The sequence below is a fragment of the Vidua macroura genome, chromosome 1 (assembly GCF_024509145.1).
Source record: "Vidua macroura isolate BioBank_ID:100142 chromosome 1, ASM2450914v1, whole genome shotgun sequence".
NCBI lineage: Eukaryota > Metazoa > Chordata > Aves > Passeriformes > Viduidae > Vidua > Vidua macroura.
Genome location: NC_071571.1, coordinates 13,464,255 through 13,489,640, shown reverse-complemented (window position 1 = coordinate 13,489,640; position 25,386 = coordinate 13,464,255). Strand labels below are relative to the sequence as shown.

The 25,386-nt window shown below is 42.0% G+C and overlaps 1 protein-coding gene across 21 annotated transcripts in view; it reads right to left on the bottom strand.

Annotated features, from left to right (window-relative positions):
- The window catches only part of PARD3 (par-3 family cell polarity regulator), a 443,499-nt gene extending 424,261 nt beyond the window's left edge, over positions 1 to 19,238 (bottom strand). For 11 of the 21 annotated variants that reach the window (XR_008436211.1, XM_053973049.1, XM_053972897.1 and 8 more), the window contains exon 1: positions 1,011 to 1,082. Coding sequence is in view for 8 of the 21 variants with exons in the window: in XM_053972924.1 (XP_053828899.1) it covers positions 18,852 to 18,971 (120 nt within the window). In the remaining 13 variants the exon portion in view is untranslated. Of the gene's footprint in view, positions 1 to 1,010; positions 1,097 to 18,851 lie in introns of those variants that run through there. The other 10 variants (XM_053972924.1, XM_053973078.1, XM_053972931.1 and 7 more) reach the window with 3 other exon arrangements.
- Positions 19,239 to 25,386: the final 6,148 nt, after the last annotated feature.

The following is a 25,386-nucleotide window of genomic DNA, read 5'->3' as shown; positions in this document are numbered from 1 at the left end:
AACTGCAGAAAACAAAACTCTAAAGATAAGTTACTGGTTTACATCATTGTGGTTTTCTTTTGCTAGAAAAGAATCCAGATCCTTACACTCATGCAATTTATCAGCAACTGAAGAGCAGCCCCCTCACTTGGGAACCACATTCCCCAGACTGCCAGACAGCTGAAATCTCAATATTTGCCCATGAGGGGAAGCAGGTTACCTACAGCAACTAATGTCTGCTCACTCCAAAATGAAACTTCATGCTCATCCCAAACTACTACAGCGGAGCAGAGGGACTTCTGAATAACTGAGTGCTTCCATGTACCCCCAGCCAAAGGGAAATGCTACCCATGCAGAGCTTTTCTGCCACAGGAAAGCATTTCAGAGGGCCACTCCAAACACATTCTGGAAACTTTGGGGGTTTTTGAAGACAAAACCCAAATTCTTTCTTGATAAAACAGCAACTAAACTATACTTCAGAACAATCTTTATGTGTGTGAGAGAGACAATAAAAGAAATATCAAAACAAATACAAACCTATAAAAGTTCCACCTCTGAACAAAAATTAAGCTAACTTAAGTAACTCCTCAAAATGCCAGTAACCTGACTCTCAGGATACACACTTAACTCCTTAATTATGGACTCTGTTCCTGTAACTGAAATCCAATGAAATTCAATCCCTGTGGTTATCCAGAAGATAAACCATTGCAAGATCAAATGTAGTCTCTTACTACTTTACCCCTTTTTTTCTTCAGCTTTCCATATCAATTATTTTTTAGTTCAAAATATTTATTCAGAACAGGAAGGATGATTGTCATCACAGAGCCTGCCATTATCCATAGGTAAAGAAAAGTATGATTCATGGGGATCTCCAATGCCACCAGAAAAATTCAAAGATAATCTACTCCTGAAAACCCAACACCCACCACATTGGCTTCAACATACAAGGCCAAAAAGTCATGTTCTGTATTCAGACTGAAATTACAGTGCACATCCTCAACAGCAGGAGAATCACTCAGCCAGGCATTTACCTATCAATGCATTGGCTTCAGCTTCACTTGAGGTCCTTCAAAGGCCAGCAGAACCTCTGTGGCAGGAGGGGCTGTCACTCACTCATGGCAACTTTGGGAAGGGTAATGACACAGGATAACACAGCAGTTCCCTCTGTCCCTGGATGTCACAATCACCCATGAAGCAATTCCCTCCACGGGTACTACTGCAGAGTGACCCAAACAAGTGACACCGGTGACATTCACCACTTCCAAAGAGCAGGCTTAAAAACATGAACTGTCCAACACAAATACACCCTTTTGCCTTCTCTCCTTCCCACCCCCATTCCCTACTGTAATCCCCAGTGATCCAGTCATTCCAAAGCACCAGCCTTGATCAGAGCTGGGAACTGCACAGGTCACTCTTGGGAACAAGGCCACCCCTTCTCATGGTGGGGAGCTGCATTGCACAGATTTCATGACACTATACACATCCAATTGCAGGGCTGCTACCCGGAAAAACTGCAAGTCACAAATTCCTAAATGGGTATCATTGAAATTTTAGCTCCAGAATTTTACAAGTAGCTGTACTGGCAGATCCCTTTGCCTGGACACAGTTCTGCTGATTTCAGGGTACTTCTACCCAGTTTCTAACCAAACCTGATCACATAACACACCACAATAAAGTAACCATTACCCTGAGCGGCCTGGTACTATATATGCTCATTCCAAGATTCTAAAGTATACTTACTTAGCATGGCATTCTCACAGAGTACTGCAAAAGAAGGGTTGAGACCATTTTCTTTTTCAGATGCTCTATCTTCCAGATTTCATAGGTAAATATCAAATTCCAGACACACAGCATACTATTTTCTCCATTGATTCATACAGCACAAACTACAGGATGCTGGCAAAATTTTTATACTTTGTAGATGAGATACAGCGAAAAACGTGAACAAGCTTTTTAATAAGAACAGAAAAGCAGATAAGGCATTTCAGTGGCCAGTAGAGCTGGGATGACTCCTATTTATTCTTTTGTACAAATACAGCTGAATGTTAACAACCATGCCCATGCACTGTGCAAGTGTAATAAAAAGGAGGTAACATAAAAAAATAGATTGAACAGTTTGCCTTGGACTGATAAACAGCAAGCAAATATCACAATTGTATGAAAGCGTGCTTGGTTTGTGAAAGCACAGTGCCCACTGCTACAATCAATTCCAGATGAGGGGGAAAAAAAAGTAGTATAAAAGAGAGGACGGAGAAAAATTAGAACATTTCACTTTCTGCCTGGAAACACAAGATTCAAAAAAAGTGCCCATCAGGGTTTCTGATCCTCAGGATATGCTAGTTTCCCCTAGGAAAATAGTTCAGTTGACTCAGATCACAGTCATGTTTCAGCAATCTGTAAATCAATGAACATACCTCATTTTATAGGCTTTGTACTTCCGTGAAAAGTATATAGATATATAGTACAGACAATTATCAATTTCCATTTTTAACCAAATTATTTCCTCTATTTCACATTGCTCAATTCAGGTTTTTTTTTTTCCTAATATTGATTCTATATCCAGCTTGCTTGGTAATAAGCTCATCCAATGCATTTTGTTTCTGTTGTTGATGAAATGCTGACTATACACTCTCTTAACATTAAGTAAAAGTGTTCACATGAAAAAAGTATCACTAGCTCTTAAATAAATATTTTAAAGTTATTTAATGGTGTACAAATTCAATATAAATGCAACCTGGGATTGAACAGAAACAGGAATTGCCTTTTAAGTCATTATCAGAACAGTCTTCATTTGGAAACATATCCCACTTACAAAGTACAGGACAAACAAAAAAAATCAACATCTGAATTTGCAGACCCTACCACCATACATCCATTCATCACTACTAATTGCAATTCAATTGCTTTCAATAAAACTCAACTTTTTGTTAAAAGTCCTGACTCAGTAGCATTTGCAGGACTCCCATGACAGTATTGCTGGTAGCTTAAAAATCTGTCCATGTAAATCCTCCTCACGGGGTGAGCTCAGGCGTATGAAGAGAGTGCAGGAGAGAGTCTAGAGCAAAAGCACGTTGCCGTGACCATTCCTGCACAATAGCCATTCCTTCTGCTGGGACCATTCCTGCACAGCAGCCACCCCTTCTGTTTGCTACTGCATGCCTTAAGGAACAACTCATCTAATCAGGTAATCAGCAAGATTAATAGGACAGTATAGAATTCTTTGATTACTGTTCTGGTATAGGGAATAGCCTGAGTTTAAAACAGGTAAAAAAGAAGCTCCAACACAGCCTAAAAGACAGCTAGTGCACAGCCTAAAATAAAATAAACAAATACTAGTTTCCAAAGTATCATTATTTCTTTCCATAGCATCATTATATAACTCAGAAATGCAGGACGAGGAAACCTTCTGAACTAAAATCTTTGGTGTACATGCAGCACATTCAAGAAAAAGGGGGAAACTGCTGTGCAAAAATCATTTGTAAGAATCAGAAACAACACCAGAAGAAAACAATAGAGACCAGAATGTAGTAGAACAGAATGAACTTTTCTGAAAAAGCCAGGAACAGAGATGCCATTGGACAGGTCAGGAATAGTTGTTTCCAAAGGCAGCAAAGGAAGCAAAGCATCAGCACTGTTAATCCTCAGGACTGTTAAATCTAAATACAAGCAGCATTTCTTTTCTCAGGGGCTTTCTACTGGAGAAAGCTGTCTAAAATAAGAGGGCTATGTCAAAATAACAAGAAACACAAAATAATTCATGTAAATCGTTAAGAGATACATTCTACAAGATTTCATGGAAATCTCTCAGGCTCTCCATGCCTAGTAACAGCATGTTTATCAAAGCTGTACAGAGTCACTTGAAAATACAGGTTCCAGAAGAAAAAGATGAAAAACAGTTATAATGTCATCTAAAATGATTTCATAAATTCCCCCAGCTGTATAGTCTACCAGCCACATTTTTGCAGAATGCTGGAGGTAAGACAGTGACTATTACAGCTGTTAATAAAACCTGAAGGCTGCAACAAAAACAGTATTAATAAATGGCAGTTATGCTGTAGCATGTTTTTAAAATACAAAAGCTAAACCATTTGCTAAATTCAAATCAATCATTCTGAAAGAACTAGTTTAGAGTGGAATTATGACTTGCAAAACCCCCATTTTCAGGGTTTGGTATTATTATTATTTAATTTGTACTACAGCAAGAACTCTCCTGTTTGCTGTGTCTGGCCCTATTGCAGCCCTGCACATTTGCTTATTCATAAGCATTCCTAATCCGTCCTAATATAACATTATAATATAGATATCCTAATATGACACACCTAACAAGGGGAACACATGCTTTCTTCAGCTCTGTGTGGAGAAAGGATAAAAAAGTTCTTGTAGATTGAGTTCCTTTTAAATCAGCATCTGTAGCACAATAGTAAACAAGCTGAGACCAAGTTGAGACTCATCAATCTAAAAAAAATGCATAACCATGAAAACTATTCTTTCTTACCAGCATCAGCTGAACACTATTAGAGCACTTTTCAACTACCCACGTGGCCATGTCCACCTTTATTTACAGCACTTCTGTATTAGGAGACTATTACAGAACTTCTATGAGGAAAAAAACGGAAATACTGATTTAAATTCTACTATTATGGATTAACATTCTCCCTTCTCCAATCTTCTCATATTTAAAGCAAATACATCACTGACAGACCTCCTTTGGCTTCCGTGTGTCACTTACACTTAAAAAAAAATCACTACTCATAAATCCTTTTAGATAGCTATACTGAAGTCAAACATAAGCATTTCCTTTACTTACATCCTAAGTTACAAACATTTAAACAATACTAGTATCAACATCCTACACTGTCAAGGACAGATACTATATGAAAATTTCAACCCAAGTTAAAAAAATTCCTTAAGAAACAGACATTATTAAGCAGTTTAACATGATGGACTCCACAGTTTTCTGAAACCAAGAGACTTTCTTTTCAACAGCTAATTACCACAAGCTTGGGAAGCTTGGTGTGTCTTTTCATAGTGTCTGAGCTACAGGATCGGAGAAGGACCAAGCACAGCAATATTTTACCACATCCTTACTAGAGAGGAAAGTCAGTCCTGCAATGAGGGAGTCAGCAGGTCAGCACTTTATTTCCAGCTTGGTTCCGAACTGCTTGTGTGGTCCTGGATCAGTCAGTGACCTCCTGTGCCTTCTTTCTCTACGCACCCTGGAGGGATAAATCCATACTTGCCCATCTCATGCTATGACATTTGCTTGCCGATTTTGTTTTTGAAGGGAAAGGTGGCAAAGCAAAGAAGAAAACTGCCCTGCTAAGAGGAGTAGGTGCTGAAGAGCCATCTCCTTGCAGATAATTTGGGTGTTGCATGCTGTTACAACTGATAGGTGCATCACAGCTTTGCTGCAGCACAAGCAACCCGTACAGCAAAGTACATTTCTCTTTCCTGAGGTCAAAGAAAGACGCAGAGAAAACCACAGAAGGACTTTGTGCCAGTACTCACTTGCTGCAATTAACATCGTGCTGTTGTGAAATGCATGTGTTAACGAGGTCCTTGCAGAGAATGAGCCACAGGAATACACAATGCTGCTCCCAGGTGAGCAATCCCATACTCCATCATCTGTGTTTGGAATAAACCTACACAACTTCCCAGCTAATGCAGGCCTGTCTTGGTAAGCAGTGATAAAAAGGAGCCCAATCCTACTCTGTGCCCTCTTTCACACCTGAAGAAGTAGGGCATTGATACATAGATTTCCCTTTTCAAATCACAGCATCAGGAAAGCAAAACTAACCAGACATTTCCTGTATCTTCACCGCAAGATTCAGCCAACGTTTCTGAAAGGAACCAAAAGACACTAACTGTTCCTTAAATCTGAACCACAGCACTTTTAGTCTCTCCTGTTCACTTCCACATATATCTCTTTCTATAACTCAAGCGCCTGTGCAGCAGGAAACTTGCTAAAATGGAATAAGCAAGTTTTCACAAAAAAAGTACCACTCATTTTTTTACTGTATATTACTGAAGCCACATTAAACTTCTCTGAAGATGCTCTGACTTCTGAATTAGAACAGACTTAGTGAATCTTTTAACTGTCTAGGGACACAAAATGTTCAGTCTTTTCTAACAACTTCCACAACCTGTACGCATAACCCTACCTCCATGTTAAAAATTAGGCAATTTGAAGTAGCTCATTGTATAATGAAAGTAAGTTATAGAAACTATCCATCTACTAGTGAGGAATATACCATGGCAGCCCAACCACACAGCAAATCAGAGCCTCTGCTCGCCTTGCAGTAACAGAGCTGGTGCCTGCAAGGGACACAGCAAGTGCAACCCAGCACCAGTGAGTCTGGATACAGATGTGGAAATTCAGCACCCTGGCAATGACCAGGGCAACTTTGTAAGTCCTGACACAAAGGGGAAGGTTTTATTTGTGGAGTTCTATACCAAGCATAATATGTATTAAAATTCATGCCATTAAAAAAAAAAAAAAAAAAGGCAGATTTTATTAGTTTACATTATCCTTCTGCATATTTACTTTATTTTTTTTTTATTCAAAATTACTCTATTATTTTGTTTCTCCCTTGTCTATTTAACAAAACTCCCAAACAAGTAGAGCCTATCAAAGCTAAAACCTTGTCCTGCTGCTGGTGTACCACAAACATATGTTAGGAGCACTTAAATTGCAAGGCTTCAATCTGTTCTCTGAAGGAGGCTGGTAGCAGGTGTGACAGTCTGATCAGCAGAATGAACTATATATAAAGATGCAAGCAGTGGGGGGGAGGACTCCACAGCTTTGCTTTTACATATCATGCTCTATTTGTAGTCCTACTTATTCAGAAAGAGGGAGAGGGGAGCCACAAAGTTAAAACAGACAGACTTTGGCATCTCTGAGCTCAGTGTTTGATCTCCCAGCCCCTCTCTCTCTCGACAAAGCAGGCTGTCTCTGATTTGCTGCTCATGCTGAGAAATGCACAATTTGCAATTGCAAAGAACCAACCCTCTTATTTATTGCATCTAGGCACAGTGTACAAACCCAAAGCCATGTGGTCTTCCCCAAAGGCTGGCTTCCCTAGCAGCCCATCAGGTGAAAGGCAGGCTGCAAAGGGCTGTTGATTATAAACTGAGTTTAGATCTCTGCTTCCTATCTCAACTTCTACCTTACACTGAAGAGTAACACAAAACACAAAGTGAATTATCACACTCCACACTTCAGAAGGAGCAGCTCACTTTTTGAAAAAAGTGACAGGAAAATTCTGAATGATAAACAGCATGTTTCTAAAACATTAATTACAGAAAAAACTTTTTTTTTTTTAATTTCAGTATCACACACGACTTTAAATCCTCAAGAGTGATCAAGAAAAAAATGTGGACTCATTGTGTCTTAATTCTCTCTATTCACCATGTCTCTGGCATCCACCAGCCTTTGGAAACAAAGTCTTTCAGAAGGCAACAAAACACTGGCTCACTGAATCAGAAGCAGCTTGTGAAGGCTGCTAGAGTAAAAGCAGTCTTTACACACTGTCTAATCACAGACATAATACATGGTCTTATAAAGGGTAACACAGACCACCCATAAAACCCATAAAATCTGCATCTTCTCTGCTGCCCAGAGAAGCTGCAGGTGCCCCATTCCTGGAAGTGTTCAAGGCCAGGTTGGATCAGGCTTTGAATAACCTGGTCTAATGGAAAGTGTCCTTGCCTATGACAAGGGCATTGGAAGCAGGTGACCTTATAAGTTAGAAAAAAAAGGTCATTAAAGTCCCTTCCACTCTATGATTCTATGAAAACAAAACATACATCTTAGCTATCATATTATGACATACAAAATTAGCTATTATGATTTAAAGATTCCAAACAGTTTACTAGCTTTCAGGTCAAGCAAATTTTAAAAGCCTTTTTATTTTGTTCTGAGACCAAGCAAGTGCTGAACTATGAAACTGAGACCATGTCATACTAATTGGACTCAAGTTCAGTGGATGGCTATGATAAATATTGAGACTTTTTTTTTTAATTGAGAAGAGTAGTATGCATGCATAAGCATTTACAGGTCCACCTTGACAGTATTTTTAGAAAGGGAACAACTGTGTGGATCTATCTGATCACTCTGAACAGCCCACAGGACAACACTAGCACTTTGCCCAAACCTTTCCTCAACCATTTAGCTCAGCACTTCTCCCACAGGTCACTGGCCACTGGGAAAATACCACCACAAAAAGCAGATTTAGTCAAGTCTGAAATACACAACTGTAAAAACATTTTGGAAGTAGATTTAGGATACAGTTCCTTCAGCAGATTGTTTAGACTTTTCCAGATGCTAAAAGGTAAACAGCAGCACATTCAAACTAATTACCTCATATTCAAATATCACAAGAATATTTAACTCAGCACGAATTAGCTTTTCATACAAGCTAGCTCCCCTTCACTGCTGCTTCCATTCCTCAGCTAGGGAATTTCACCAGCAAAAGAAACTTCTTACCTCCACAGAAACAGGGTAAGGACCAGGAGCCTTTTCAGCTAAATACTTCATAAACACCAAAAGATACAATACAGGATGTTCACTACCTGTGGCTTCCAATTTAGCAGAGGCTTCAAGCTAACAACAGCTATTTTATGGCAACACCAAAGCAACAAAAGGGTCATCAGGAATTTACTTCAAACAGCTATACTAATAATGGAGAGACTTTTAAGACACTGATTACAGTAACATTTCACACACATTAACATCTGGGTTTAGTTTACCAAAGCATTGTGTTTCTGAGTGATCACTGGATACAGGGTGAGGAGACTACTCCATTGCCTAACATAACCACAAGTTAAATATGCTGTTTTACATACATAACATTTTCTTTTAGACGAGGTTCGTTAAGTCCAGAAAATACAGAAGGTTTTCTCTTCAAATGGAAGCTCTTAAACATACAAATATTTTGCATACAGTTATAGTAAACATACAAATATTTTGCATACACTTATAGTCATTTAAAATCACATTCACTAGCCTTTTTACAAAGAGAGCCTATACTAATAGAGTATTCTGAATTTTAAAGCATTATTATATTTCAGCCAGTCCACTTTTTATTGATATTTCTTCATTCAAACATCAAATTATCCAGAACTATTACCGACAGCATTTATTTATGCTATTTTTCATTTGAAGAAAAACTAGAAAGAGCAATTAAAGCTGCTGTTAAAAAAAACTCAATGAGAGAAAAAGTTATCAAACCTATCTTCTCAAATCCATATTCTTAATGACATTAAAAAAAATGCTCAATAGAGGATTTGGCAACAATGCTCTGAACTTGTCCCATGCCCAGAAGACAGGACTCAGTTTGACTGAGGGTGGAGAAGTCTCTTGTGCTGGATCTTTTCCTTTCCCCCATCCCCAGTTACCTTGTTCCTACAATGCCACAAGAGAAGCAGCAGCTTTGGCAGCGTTTGGGGTTAACCCAGGGCACACCCTCACCCTGATTCAAACCTGACCTTCTGCCTCGCTGAGCCCCTCACACACACACACACACACACACCTCGCAGGAGCCCAGGAAAGCCACAGCCACTGCTGGGCTACCTCCCCTCATCTCCCTGCAAAAGCAGCAGCATTTTTTCTCTTACCCAGCACTCATCTGTATAATAAAAACCAGAAACACCCAGCAGAATAAGTGAGGTGTATAGAGATGACTAGTTTCTCCTATTGTAATACTCTCCAAATTACTATAATTGCATAATACTTTTTAACTTTTAGCAAGCCTAACACTTCAGGCTAGCAGTCTTCCAGCAGCCTGCTACTGCCAGAGACAAATTCAAGGTGAGTAAAATCCCTTCCCTCTTCAGGCTGCACACAGTGCTGAGGCCAGAGCTCATTCATCAGGAATGGATGGCCACCACAGCTTGGCACCACAGCCCTGCTGCCTAAATTCTTCTTCTTTTGGTACCTGGCTGCTTTCCTGGTGCTCACGGCTGCAGGCACAGGTTCTTCACAGGAAGGCAGAGGGGCAAACTGACAGCACAAACAAATGCACACTTAAAACAACACAAATAACATATGGTCCAACAGGTTCCTGGAGAGGTCAAATTAAATCAAGCTTTGTTATTTCACTTAGCAGCTTATTAAAGAAGCAAAAGGTTCTGAAGCTTCCAATTTATTGGGGTTTTTCAACTGTCATTTAAGTTGTTAGAGCAACAAAACCTTCAGCTGTGTGGTCTCAGAGACACTCCAGCAACCCCAGAAGTAATTTTTCCAGTATTTACTCAGTTCAGCTCTTTCCTGTTCAGGTCCTTAAGAACTTGGAACAAAGTTGTTCATTATATGCGCAAAGATGTATATTGCTGCAAGGTTCTCACAAGTAAGATATTGCTTCTGACATTTAACAGAAGAGAAAAAAGCATTATGTGGCCTTTGCCTAGGGGGAAGATAGAGTAACCCAACAACTTTGAAAGCACATGCAAAAAAGATGGGGTAAGGTGAAACTACTTTTCCATTTAGTAAGTGTGGCTACCTTTCTTCAAACAAATGAAAACACATAAGTGGGTGCACACATAAACATACAGGCACTCCCAGAATTTCTATCTCCATTTAAAATACTTTATACCCACGTAACTTTTTGTTTTTTCCAGTAATACACATCAACACCAGAAACATTTTAAATTGCTATTCTGAGTCTGTAAAGACATGCACACGCAGAAAAAAAAATCCTATAAATGTTGCCACTTAAAAAGAAAACTGCTAATGATGTATCATCTTGCTCCTCCTGTAACAAATTCATAATTTCACTGCATCAGCAGCAGGCTGAGTATGAGCAAATGTGGAGAGTATGGCCAAAAAAAGTGACACTGCTTTTCCAAAACAGTCTATTTTCCCTACCAAATCAGGGATACGCTACTTTCACTAAGCTTATTGCCCAGAAAGAAAAGCTTCCTATAATAAATTCCACAGGTTGATTTTAAAAAGAAAGCCTTTGAGTGACATCTGCTGCACCACTGAGGTCAATTTTTCATCCTCTTGCTAAATGGACCGCTTGCCTCCAGGGCACCAAGTTAACCCATTTCTTCCCATCTTTGGCATTTTCTGTTTGTGTGTACTTCATGTACTGCATTAGTGTCTTGCTTCCCTGCAAATTCCCATTTCCCACTCACGTGAAAAGAAAAAGCAATGGGAGTCATATCTATCTATCCTTCAAAAGCATTTCCTTTCACCAAACTCCAAGGACATCCCATTCTTTTTTCCACCCCCACAGCAGATCATCCTTCTCCCCACAGTCATTTCCCTTCTGCCAGCCCTATTTCTGTCACCACAGAAGTCCTGAGAAGCTGGAGGCACAACAATCTAGGAGGCAACACCAGCCAACACCACCAAAACATGGTCTCTGGCTGGAGCACAGCAGCACGCCAGGGCCCAGCTCCAGGGGATGCTCATCTCTGCTCCTGGGCAGCAAGGATCAACCCCTTGCACAGAAACTCTCTTCGTCTTCACTCCTTCTCTCCTGCACCAGAGACCCCAGCCTTGAGATGTAAGGTGTGGGATGCAGTCCAAGAGTTTTAGTAGGAGAGTAGGAATGCATTTCTCCTTTTTTGGGGGGACTAAATAGGTGATTAATGTGCATCACTTTGCCACAGGAAACTGAAGTAGAAAATAAGTTACAAAAAAAAAGAACAAAAGTAAATACTGCAACAAAATAGTTATTAAAATTATTTCAAATTTAACAAATACTTGGGACCAACTTGAGAAAATAACTAAGGATACCCACAGGAAAACAAAAACCTGACACTGCTGAGGTATTGTAGCAAGTAAAACTAATGTGGTTCTCTCAAAAAACAAAAAGGCTTTAATATTTGCTGTTAATTTAAAATTATTTTCCCCAATTTAAAATTTGACTAATTTCTCTTTCACTAGCAATATTAGTCATTTTGACAAGTATTATGTATGTCTGTGCTGCTGTTTTCCTTTTTACTTTCTTGGTTTTTTAAACAGCCCCACTGGATTATGTAACTTAGCTCAAAGGCAGTTTGGTTTTTGGGGGTTTTTTTATCCATTTTCCAGTACCAGACTTGCTCAGCATTACATCAAAATGACCTCAAAGAAACAAAGAAAACATATAATGCATATTAAAAAGGAGGGGGAAAAAATAAAGCACAGATGCCCTGAAGTATCTTCCAGAATTTTTTAATACTTTTTGCTTCACTTTTTATTTTCTTACTGCTCAGAAAATATTTCTGAGTGAGAACATCTGTGCTATAATCTGGACTGATGTTAGAAGAATTCCACTTTATTTTCAATATACATAAGTACTGGTTCAGCATTGTTGCATGTTTTATCCATTCAATTTATATTTGGATGAAACGGTTTGTTTTCCTTTGAAGAACCAGGAAATTGTTTTAAATCTACATTAACCATATTCTGTGTAACTAAGATCACCAGCATTTCTCCCCCATTTACTCTGTCTTATTTTACCAGATTAAATGTGCCACAACCAAAAGATGTCACAGTCTGGTACAACTGAGAAAGTGTTACTTCCAGTGGTGTTTTTGTAACAGAACTAAAACATCTGTGAGTGTTATAAGTGAAGTTAAAGTGTAAAAAGCTATGAGAATCAGATGGCTTTCCACTGGTGGAAGGCTATATTGCCCAGGAGAAGAAAGGCTGGCAACTCCCTAAACCCCAGATTGCCTCCAGGAACCGTTCCCCAAATGCGCTGAGCACTTTCACAGGCTCCTCCACAGTCCTCCCCTGTGAGCTACAGGAATTGCTCAGAAGCTGAATGGTGTTTTGCTCAAAGGGAAATCACTCTCCACACACTTCACTTTGCCACTCTTCCACAAACACAAACTTCACTTTGATCACTGTTAAGTAACAGTGAAACACTGAGAAACCACATAGTGGCAAACTGAAATCCATGGTGCATCCCGTCCAGCTGGAGATAGGTGCTGCTCACACCAGCCAGCCTCAGTACCACACACATCCTTCACTGAAAGCACCTTCAAAGCTGAAGGGCTTACATGCTGTCCACTTCTCAAGACTCTCTTCTTAAACACTACAGAATTCAGTCTTCTTCATTAGCTTTGAATAATCCGAAGTCCCTGCTTGCTTAAGTCACAGGGCTACTGCCCCAGCGTGGCTCTCAGGCCTTTTTAAGACAAGCCTCCTTCCTTGTTGTACAGGTGGCTCAGAACAAAGGCAAGAGCTGGCAGAGAGGGCATGGCAGGGCTTGTGCAGCTCCCTGTCTTGCAAGCCACAGGTCCCCTCGGGCACAGCACTGCTGTACAGCAACGTCCCCATGCAAGGGACCTCTGCAGCCACTGCCACGCTCACTCCAAAGGTTCATTTCTACCTTCACCCTGTAACTTCTCTTGCCATGTGCAAGAGCCACCTGTATTTACAGATGAGCCAATGACAGGAAAACATTGATGTGGCCGAAAACACTGAGGGAATTGGAGAGAAGACATTAAAAGGAAGTTTTCCATAATGAGCAGAGAGAATTTATCACTATAGCCTTGCATTTCCCGCACCAAACCTGCAGGATCCCACAGCAGCTTTCTAAATGTGAAGCAATCATGACCCATTTCAGTACTTATCTTCCTTAAATTAGCATCTCTCCACTGCTGTTCACCAAGCCTCAGCAGAATCAGGTTCCCTAACAGCTGGGATCCCCAACAGCTGGGTTTCACTGCACTGTTGGGAGCCTGACATCAGTGAAGAGGTCAAGAGCCAGCTAAAAAACTGCCCAGAGCCCCACAGAATCCTGGCTGGCCTCAGGTAAATCATTGGAATACTACCCAGCCAACACAGAATGCAGAGCCCAGAAACATCATCCTGGGGTGTCAGCTAGAACTAAACTGATAGCCAACTGAGCAGCAGGGGTGACAGGCATTTTTTTAGCATTTTGGTTCCCTTTTGGGGTTGAGAAGATTCCTGTGCATTCTGGAAATCACCTGTAAGATTTCATTCCACTTAAAAAAGGCTTGAGATTTGCACATATAGAAAAATGAAATCCAAGTAAAAAAAAATTAAAAAAAATAAATAAAAACCATACAAACACAAAAAGAACTTTACAATTTTTTATGCTAAATTTAGCCACTACTGCCCTTGAGTATTGCCAAAGGGGTCACTGAATGGGCATTGTGGCAAATCCATTTAAGCCTGTGGCAAAAACCTAGTGGTCTGGCTCAAGGAGGGAATGTGCCAAGCACAATACAAAGCCCAAGCAAAATCAGCAGATTTTCATACCAACCCACCCATGTGTTAGGCTCTACAAATGATGCCCCAGTGACACAGTCATGAGGAACTGTGCAACTGTTTGCTCTACAGAACACAACTTGCATCAAAGCTGCCGTTGTGTACCTGGCAGAGAAGCGGCTGCCTGAGAACTGACTTTTAAGCAAATAATCCCTGTTAGCTGGCACTGGGGGGATAAAATCAAAAGCAGAAAAAAAAGTAAGCTTCACAGCCACAATCACTCAAGCTTTAACCTTCATCCCTCACAATTCCCTGCTGATGAATGTCAGACCTACCAATGAGATGGAGCTTTAGGCTTTGGGTGGCCTAAGCCCCCAGTGTACAAATTACACGAGAATATGGTCATCTGACACCTGTTACCTTTGCTTACACTGCCAACTCTCCTGGAGTTCTGGTCTCTTATCAGCAACAGCCTCTAACACTATCAAAGAGCAGATTACAATTTCTTTTCACAAATATTAGTGCACTGCAGTTTTCAAATTAACAATTGAAGTATTGTTCCATGCAACATCAAAACCCCCACAGAACTTCATCTCCTACAGCATTTGGCATGGGAGAGGGGAAAGGTGTCTCAAGATTTCTATTAAAACCTTTTTGAGTCAGCAGGAAAACTGTTAATTTACTTATTTTAACTGGAAAATGAGGATTATATATAAAGTCTAGGAACACCACTACAAGCTCATGATATGCAGGGCATCAGCCTGAACTATCATGGAGACCAAATAATCCCTCCAGGGACTCAACATGACACTGAACAACTTGAGTAAATCTACAATTTCCTATTTCATTTTCTTGCTTACCATGCTTGCTTAACATTTACATCGCTTTTTTTTTTTATCTACCCTTTACTTAAGCACACCTATTTTTACTTGCAAGAAAAAGAAGATAAAATGCTTACAATATCCTCCCCAAAAACCAAAGCACAAGAGATTATGCTGACAGTCAAAAGTCAACAAAAAAAGACAGAAACATCTAGATCAAGCCAAAGTTACAAGATGCACAATTACCTCCTTTCAGTAGTTGCTCGATACATCATTTTATAATAATTTTCCACCTTTTAACACTGGTTCAATATTTGGTAATCATGTTTCATCTCAACTGCCTGTCTGCCTTCTCCCTTTTGGTGCAGGCCATCATCTCTTGCCATCAATGTAAAACCACTCAGATGTGGCTGACCTCCCCTCTTAAATCACCCTTACCTTCTTTCAAGTTTTTAACCATTAAATTAATTGCTAGGACTACACCAATTCCAAATCTGCACAGCCCTTGACCAGCAGGGTCTGGAAAATGCAGCTACCATTCCTCAGGCCAGCTGTCCCCTGCCCAAGTTGTACTCCTTTAAGACTCAAGCAGAGATGGTGCCAGAGGCAGCATCACTCCATCCAGCCACACAAAAGTGCACCATTAGCCTGCCCCCATGAAAACTGGGTTTCATTTAACATGATCGATTTTGCTGACTCCACTTGCCCTGAACAAGGTGGACATTTCAAAGATCTTTTATCATTTGCTTGTTCATTTCCCGCAAACACAACCTGCAGAAAGAATGCATCATGTTTCAGACACAAAGCTTCTCTTGGAATAAAAGCAAAAGAACAGAAAAATTTATACACACTACATAGACCAGCCTTTAAAAACAGCCTGTCTTATTAATAACTAATTCCATACACAAAGACTTAGCATTGACAGCAGTGTTAATCTATAATAAATTTTTAGATATTTATGAATTCTGATCAAAGACATAGCACCCAGAACTAACTGCAGTTATCTGCAGTTATATTATCTGTATGTTCTGAACTCCTAAAATTTTTACAGAGAGGAGAACTGTACTATTATGTGGATTGTTCTCCATAAGTACTTTTTCTATTCTCAACATGTCTCCTCAACCTAAATAATACCAAGCCAGAACACCGAGGTCAAATTTTGAAGCTATTCACTCCTGGCACTCTGCAAGCATGGTTTTGGGCTGCCTCCTATGACTGCACAGGGACATCATAAGTGCACTGTGCAGATCACTTACTGCTAATCACAACTGGGAAACCATGACAAAGTGGGGAGGAAATCTGGGAAGGGCTGACAACTCAGTTCTCAAGGAGTTCTCCTGAAGAACTGCTGCATATAGTAGACACACACATTCTTGCAGGATGAGAAATGCTGCTTTTCCTGTAAGTATGAAAACCATAAACTTCATTCAAATATTTTGAATAATCTTCCACCAGATATGCTTCTTTCCATACAAACATAGTGGTGGTGAAGTAGATTTCAGTGTCAGTTTGATACCAGCTGCCAGACTGTAAGTTCATATGGGCACATATACTTTGATCCTCTCAGTCAGGAATTACTTTGTCCCCTTTCTTGTCTCCTTATGAAGACTTGCTCATCTGCTACACTAGCACAGAAAGGAGCCATCTAACTGCTACAAAAATAGAGTCATCTGTGGAATTCTACCATCCAAACCATACAATTACTATGTTACTCTATTGCAAGCACAGCAAACAGCACTATACACCTACTTACAAAACTTACTTACTGTAAGATCCGGTTCCCTCCCACTTAAACATCACCACAGAAAATCGTCAGCAAATTCAAGTTAAAAGTAAGGTTTGACAGTGACCATATAAAACACTCAGAGAAAGCCCATGGACATTGCTACTGTTTTCAACCACAGAATTTCCATCTAATAGAAACAATCTCAGTAATTGCAGCTACCTCAAGTCTATACCAGTGGCATTTAGCATAACCACCATATAAATACTAATAAATAAAACCACCATGTCATTTCAACCCAGGATGCAGAGCTTTTAATACCAGGGACCAGTCAAAGTCTGGCTGCCCCTCTGCAAACCATCTCTTTAATAAGTACATGGCCATAGTCAAGAGTTACTTTTTTTCCCTCCCATGCTTCCACAGGTGGGCCACTTTTTTTCTGAAATGAAATTTGCAATGATGTAACCTTTTCCTGGTGACTGTCTTGTGTCTCCCCTGTGCTTACAACTTCAATCCCTCCCAGGTTTAACATTATGCTGCAGAATGCAACTGCCACCCCTTAATACAGCTTAATATTTGGAAGCCAGGATGCAGCCCATTGCCACAGGAGTTACACAGGGCACAGTTTTGGAAAAAAAAACACAGCAAAGTAATTATTTTTATTAATGCTGTAACATTGATGAACAAATGCTGCAAACACTTCTCATCTGAATGGCCCAATAAGGCATTCAGCATTCCACAAACAGTCTCACTTTACTGTTCGCTGCTTTACCTTAACCAGAGAGGTACTTTCAGCCCCAGTCTCCTATATGCAAGTAGACTGCCATGTGCATTAACTGCTGTATATGAATGACAGCAGGTATGCAGCCACAGCCATATCCTCAGGAATCATTTCTCTCTTTTTCTAGACAGAATCAGAATATGTTTGCTGTCTTCAAAACCAGGTTCTTCAGGTGGGGAGGTGATAGGAAACTCAGTTACTTTTCTCCTCCCAGCATCTGGAATTCTCTATGAAAAAACTGATTTTAAAAATTTTCTCAGGAATCACTTCAAACCAATCAATGAACTGGTCACAATATTCCTTCTATTGCATGTTTCGGGACAGGCTAGCAGTCTGCATTTGCCAAAGTAAAACTTCCAGGATCAGAAGTGTAAAATGTCTCAGGAGGGATAAGGGGGAGAAACACACTAAAACTTCTTGGATCGATAAGGCAGAGGAAAGGGGAAGGGCACTGCTGAAGTTCTCAGCCAACGATGGTCATACTGCCCAACAAACCAGTTGATTAAAAAGAAGTTTGCAGCAACAAGAAAGCACGGGGTGGGGGAGGGGGAAAAGGAGGAGGAGAGGAAAGAGAGAAAGAAAAATAGAAAAAAAAAAAAAACAGGGGAAGAAACTCAAAACCCAACAAGTTGCCCACGGAGGGAAAGCCAAGTCTGCAACTGCCTGCACACGCACAGCCAGGGATTTCAACATGGGGCTGCGGGAGGCCGGCGCGGGCGGCCGTCGAGCTCCGCCGCGGGCCGGGCCGGCGCCCCCCGCACCCCGGGGCACCGCGGAGCGTCCCGCAGGCGCGCAGCGTCCCCCGCGGGGCGGCGGGCGCGGAGGTGCCGCGGGCGGCCGCGCTGCCGCGGGCCCCTCGGAGCCTCGCCCGGCGCGGGGGGTGGCCGGCGGGGCGCCACCGGACGCCCCTGCGGCGGGGTCCCCTCGCACCGCCCTCACCGCCGGGCCTGGAGGGCCGGGAAGCCTGGAGCTGGATTTCCAGCCCTCCGCGGCGCCTCGGCCCCGCCACCCGCCCCGGGGCAGACCCGGCACCGCCGGCCCCCGCGCTGCTCTGCCAGCCGGGTTCGGGCGGCTCCCGCACCGACACCCCCGGGGGCCGCCAGGCACCGGCGAACAAAGGGCCGAGGCCCGCCAGGCGCCCGCGGGGAGCCGCGGAGGGGCCGCGCTGGCCGCTGCGGAGGGGCCGAGCCCCCCCCGCTCCCCGCGGCGGCGCCGGGCACACGGCTCCCCGCAGGCTCCGCCGCCGCCGCCGGCAGCCCCCGGCCCCGCTCCCGCCGCTTCCCCCGGCGGGGCAGCCGGACTTTCCCCCTCGCTTCCCTCCCCACTCCGGGAAGCGCCATATTGATCGCGGGCGCCGCTCCCCGCGCCCCTCACCTTGGCGATCGCCTTCTTGTACCGGGTCACCGCTTGCTGGATCAAGCTGAAAACTTTCATGTTCCCGTCCCCGCAGGGCACGACCACCCGCGTCCTCCCGAAGCACACCGTGACTTTCATCCTGTGCGGCCGGGGGGCTCCCGCGTCCCTCCGGCCCCGCGCAGCCTTCCTCCTCCTCCTCCTCTTCCCCTCCGCCCTCCGCCACGGCCGCCCCCCGGCGGGGCGCGGCGCTCAGCCCCCGGCCGCCGCCGGGCTGCCGCTGCGGGCGCCCTGCCTCCGCCCCGGCTTCGCGGCCGGCCCGGCGAGGCGCGGGGAAGGGAGGGCACCGCAGGACGGGGGCCGGTGCTGCCTTCCCGAGGGCCGGGGGCCGCTCACATGCCGCGGCGCTGCCCGCGGCCACCTGCTCGGCTCCTGCCCCGGCGCGCAGCGGCGGCGGGCGGGGCGGCGGCGCTGGCTCCCGCTCCGGAGGCGTGGGGCGGTGCGGCGGGGCGGGGGCAGCCGGCCGGCTCCGCGGGGCGCCGGCAGCGCGGACGGGGCGGGGGAGCCGGCGGGCCCCGCACACGGTCGGAGCGAGTGCCCCGAGCGAGCCCGAGGTAGTGCGGCTGCCCCCGCCTCGCTCTGCCCCGCCGGGAACCGGGGATGCGGAGCCGGGGTCTCGCCGGCACAAGGAGCCTCGCGAAATCCTGGTCCCTCGGCCCCGGCCGGTGCACGGGGGGAAACGGGCACCGCCGCTGCTCCTTCTCGGGGCGCTGCCTGCTGCCGCCCTGCCTCAGGTACGCGGGTCCGGGGAAAGCAAGGCACGGCACCGCAGAGAAGGTGCGCGGCAGGACACCGCGGTGGTCTCCTGTTCCTCCCGGTGTCCGGGGGATACAGCCACCGCTCACGGCCGAAATCAGATGGCCTTCCTCGTCTTTCGGGCATCTGTTAACGCAACAGGACCAACACTGTGCAAAACCTCCTGCATCAGTAACACCAGCATGGACCATCAATGGAACCGCTGAGCAATCTCCTCCGCAAAGCCGTCATAGGGGTTTATAGATATCGTTCACTTTTTTCCACGGATTTCATTGAGGACAATGGAATTGCACAGTTCATTGGTCATTCAGTGTGGCCTGACAATATATATCTTTTGTCTAGAAATGGTAAAACAGTTTAACTAGAGTGAAAGCAGAGTTTGGAGGACAAGAAGACAGTAAAAAAAAAAACTTTCTTCTTTTTTTTCTTTTTTTTTTTTTTTTTTTTTCCTGAACACACAGCACTAAAGATGTGAAATTCAAGTAAGCTTTGTAGCACATAATGTCAACATCCTTCTACAACACCGGACAACTCAGCACGTGTCCTCTGGTGCTCCCTGCCCGGCAGCTGTCCCAGCTGGCAGTCTGCTCTTGTTCCCTTAGCAATAGTATTAGTAAATTTAAGAACTTCAAACCTGGTACAAATGGCAAAACTGTCTGCGGTTTAGTAGGTACAGAGGTAAGGAGCAGAATTAATGATGTTTTTAAAACATCAAAGGTAGAATTATTGCCCTGTTAAGTCAAGGGTGAGAATGGCTTCCCTAACCCTTTGCATTCTAGTTAGGAGTTTCCAGTATAGAAAATGGAGGAGTCAGTTTATATTAATTTGGTTCCATGCATAATGTCCAATTTCATTCAAATCCATAGAACCTTTTCTATTAATTTCAGTTTTGGAAAGCATTGGGGCACTCACAAGATCAAAGAATCCATTTGCTGACCTACAGATAATTTTTAACTTAGATGCCAGTTTTATTAGTTACCCACCTGAGTTATCTGGACTAATATATCTGAATTTAAATGAGAAATAGTCTGTCTTTTAAAGCAGGAAACTACCACACCTGCCATGTTATATTTTGTCATATCCCCAGTGTTCACTTGTGTGGAATAAAGGCAGCATGCATGAGATCAGAAAGGCAGAAATAAAATGAAACTGGTGTAAACAGTTTACAGCTCATGACTGAGACAACTGACTACACTCTGCAGTTTTATGGCCATAGCTCATCAAGTTCATTATTGGAAAAAGATGAAAATGTCCTCTAACCTACTACTTCTGTGCTTTGTAAGTGATCATAAGAGCTGCTGGGAAGGGATGAAAGAGCAACAAATCCTTGGTTTAATATACATCACCTAAGAAACTTGCAGAAAGGACTGTGAAAATGTGAACTCAATAGAGGCTCTTTCCAGGCTGTTTTTAACAAGAATTTTACATTGTCATAGACTTTGTAATGTTTCACATTCGGTTGTCATTTGCATTTATCTGCTAAAACATAATGTTGCATATTAGAAGCTTTACCACACTGCTCTAAAACTTGATATTTATAAGGCTTAATGCTGTTGCTGGTCGACAGTAACTATTTCACTGTTCAGACACAGCTACAGGTTTTTCATGTTTTTCTGTGATTTAATTCCTGCTCCTACTGTCTTTAACAAGTTGCTTGGCAGTTTTCCCAGCTGTTCTAACAGTCTCCTGGAAAAAAACTCCAACAGTTTAGAAAGAAATATTGATAGTTTTTTCCATTAAATGTGTGAAATGGGAAAATTCAGTAATGAAGGACAAGAAAACAAGTCTATCCTGGGATCTGATTTAAGGCCAAAACTTAAAGACTTGCACATGAATAGTGATAGACCTAACAGGAATGAGCTCCTCCAAGATTTGAGTTTCTTCCCCACTAGATACACACACAAGTTATACATACATCATTCTGAAAACATTTTTAATAAAATTTACCACATACAGTGTTTGTTTTGTTCTTCCTTAAAAGCAAGAATGAACTTTAAAAAACAAATATAACAAGGCTGTGAGATTCTATGAGGCCTAATTATGTAAGGTAAATGAAGTATAAAACATTATTATAAGAGATTATGAGAAAAGGATTATACTAATCAGGAGACGAATTGGCAAGAGTTGCTGGTTTACAAAAATTACAACTATTATCCCCGCTGCAATATGGGTGGCACATATATGGTTCTGGATGTTGAACTTTCCTGAGCTAACATACCACAGAATCTGTCAATTCATTTATTAACAGTACATTGCTGGAGGATTTCCATGAAGACATCATCTGTCTTGCAGGAAGAAGTAGGTGGTGGAGCATGGGATGGAGGGAATCAAAGCTTGCAACTACTAATGATCACTAGTCAAGTTTTGTTCAAAACAGCCAACCAGTTGAAAGCCCCTGCATAGGCACTGCAAACATGCAAGGAGTGAGAATCTTGCAATTAAATGCAATTATCAAAAACCTTTTTTATGTGATTGTTAAAATATTCAGACAGTGGAATGACGCTGATTTCCGGAGTTATATCACAGTTTATCCCGTCTTTATACTCTACATCAGAGAATTTTTATGGAATAATTCTAGATGTGTTCAGGTTTAGTAGTCTGTTCATGGCATACAGATATTCCCTGGTTTCATAAGAAAACACCAACTCCAGGTACAGTATGTTTTAAATTCGCTCTATTTTAAATACAGATATTTCCTTAAGCCCATTAAAGTTCATTCAGTACTGTAGAAAGACCAGTGTCAAACTGAACAGCAAGAGTATTGCTTGAAAAATTACAGGTTTTTTTAAAAAGTGCCATTTGTGAAAATGCCTTAGGGATATACCAAGCAGTACTAGGTTTTAATGATTTAAGAGAGCTACCTGCTCTAACACTCCTGCTGAGTTATAAGGTAAAGCCTTAACTTCCTTTTCAAAATTCTGAATTTAAAGTTCTGAATCATTTACATTTTACTCTGAGGTAGAAATTTAATCAAAGTAAACATGTCTGTGACTGAGATCTTTCCATGGATAACCTTTCAGCTATAGGAGTGGGTTGATTTCTCAGCTGTTACATTTTGTGACTTTTTTCCTGCCATACTGATGGTTCTTCTACAAAGAAGTAAGGGAGTGTTTCCCATAATTTTCTTTTATGAATGAGAAAATCATTAAAGCTTCTTAAATAATTGTGGCTAGCCTTGGTCTGAAAAAAGAAAAAAAGAAAAGAAACTGAATAAAAAATTTATTTTCTACAACTTCTCAAAAGGGTCTGGGATTTCAGGACTGAAAAGCCCTCAAACCAGTAAAAGGTAGTTACAGAATCACACATATATTAGTGTTAGACTTAGGGGATACAGACACACAAATCTGGGAAGACAAGAACTTTCCTTGTGGTACAATAGAAGAAGGAAATTGTAGCAAAGACCAATGTATGGTTTTCAAGAAAAGCCACAAGACTGTTTCCTTTTCCAGGGGCTCCAACCTGTGTCTCAAGCAACTTTGGGTAGTGGGAAGGTGTTTAGGGCTAAAGAATGAGTATAGGTTAATTCACTACTCTTTTTTCATGAATCTATACTGGTCTTTTGCTGTTTTAAAAAGAATTATGTTCAAGGATTTTGAATAGTTTTCTTGATAATACTCGGGTGGTTTTCAGCCATCATGGAACTGTTTAAATGGAATTGCTTTCTCTAACTTATATCAACTAATGGCTTATTGAGCTGAGATCTGGGAAGGCCTGAACTAAAATATATTGAGTTACTTCTTGATGTGGGCCCTTAAAGGCAATCCACAGGTAAGGAAGCAGAATCATTAGAGGTCTGAAAAGCGAAAAACATGAGCTGTATGAAAAGAGTGAAGTCACTGGAGGTGTCTAGAGCACACAAGGGGGCTTTGCCAGGAGATACCAAAATAGTTTTTGTGTGTGCGAGAGCTATGGAATGTCATGAGGAAAACATTCACACCAACTGTTTTAGTCTGCTCTCATACCACACACTGTATTTATGCTGTGGGCTGAACAGAATTATGTTCACATAATGATACATAGGTAGGGTTCTGAACGTCCCTGTACTGCAAAGCACATATCTAAGTCACACATTGGAGCTGGCCAGCTCCTTTTATTTGCCCTTAGGGCTATGGGGAGTTTGTAAGCCTGTGCCTGCCATGAGGGACACCCACCACAGGGACTGCACTGGGAGGATAATGATCTGTCACCTTCTCTCATGCCACAGAGCTGTTCTGCAACCACTGAGGCTGTTCTGCAGGATCCAGCCACCGTAGGGTTTGCTTTGGGAATATGAGGTTAGTTATACCCAAAGTCCATCATCAGTTATAGTTTCAGCAAGTTTTACAGAGGAAAGGAAAAGGGAGAACAGAAACACTGAATGTCAGCAGCTGAGACCAGAAAATCCCTGCATAATTTCACAGGACAAAGAAGAAGCACATATACAGATTTGGAATTTTATCCCTGACCAGTTTCAAAGGGCAGCTGCATTCATTCAGGCATCAAAGCTTCCTAACACCTAAAACTGAAAAACTAAACACTGTATTTTCCACCATGGAAAATACTAGATAATCTAAGTAGAGGGGTCATTGCTGCCTAGCTCTGTAATATTTAACACAAAGATATAAGCATGTCATCAGCAAAATTAAATTTGTAGCAACTTTTCAACTACCAGCAACTATTAAAAATTGTAAAAATAAAGCTGTTAAAAACAGCAGAATTTAAGAGATTTAAAAGCAGCATCAGAAATCTAGGTGAACCTGTTTAATATACAGAAGACTGAACTAAAGGGTACTTATAGAATATATGATATTGAGACTCTAGGATGCTAGGATGTCCATTTCAGTTTTGTCTTAAAGCTTTTAGAAGCCTGGTACTTTCTTGAAAATGTCAGAAGTTACTTCACTTTTAAGCCTCACCTGTAAAACCTACTTGGAGACATTTTGTTTCTGATGAGATTTTTTTTTTTTTTTTTTTTTTTTTTTTTTTTTTTTTTTTTTTTTTTTTTTTTTTTTTTTGTTCTGCCTGTCCAGAAGCTTGCTCTTTGCATTCAGTTATTGATGAAGTTCTTGGCACAGATTTCCAAGCTCTGAAAAACAGAATAGAGAATTCCAGTGACTAAAAAAGGCTTGTGGAGTCTTTTCACTGACTTCTGTGGGCTTTGGATCAAGCCCTTGGGCCTTATCTACTCTACCCAAATAACGAATAAAAAATATCAACACAGAGCTACAGTACTGGGTTCATTTGTCAAGTACTTGCCAGAGGTGGAACAAATTCAGATACTGCCAGAGGAACCCATTTGCTGAAGAGAAGCTATGCCAAATTATTTGCCACTATCAGGTTTTATCTATTGATGAGCATTCCTGAAAAAATACCTTCCTGTGACATGAAGAGGAACACCCACGGGATATGTTAGTCAAAAGGCCTATCAAAACATGATGGAACATATATTCCACCACACAAATTATTCATGTGGTTTATAAACATACTAAGGATATATTTCTCAGCTGGTGTTCCTCTTTAGGAATCTCTGTTTAATTTCACATCCTGTTCTCATCCTCGTTGGACTGAAAGTGAACGGGAGAGTGGCATGGCTTTCAAAAACATGTTATCTTGATATTTGCAGGAAAACATTGATAAAGTTTGAAGGGAAATATATCCCTTGCTCAGCTTCTCCCTGTGTTGATGGTAACAGGGAGGACTGCATGGGGTAAGGATATTACAGCAGAGACTTTCCAATTTGCACAGGAATTTAGAGGGATAA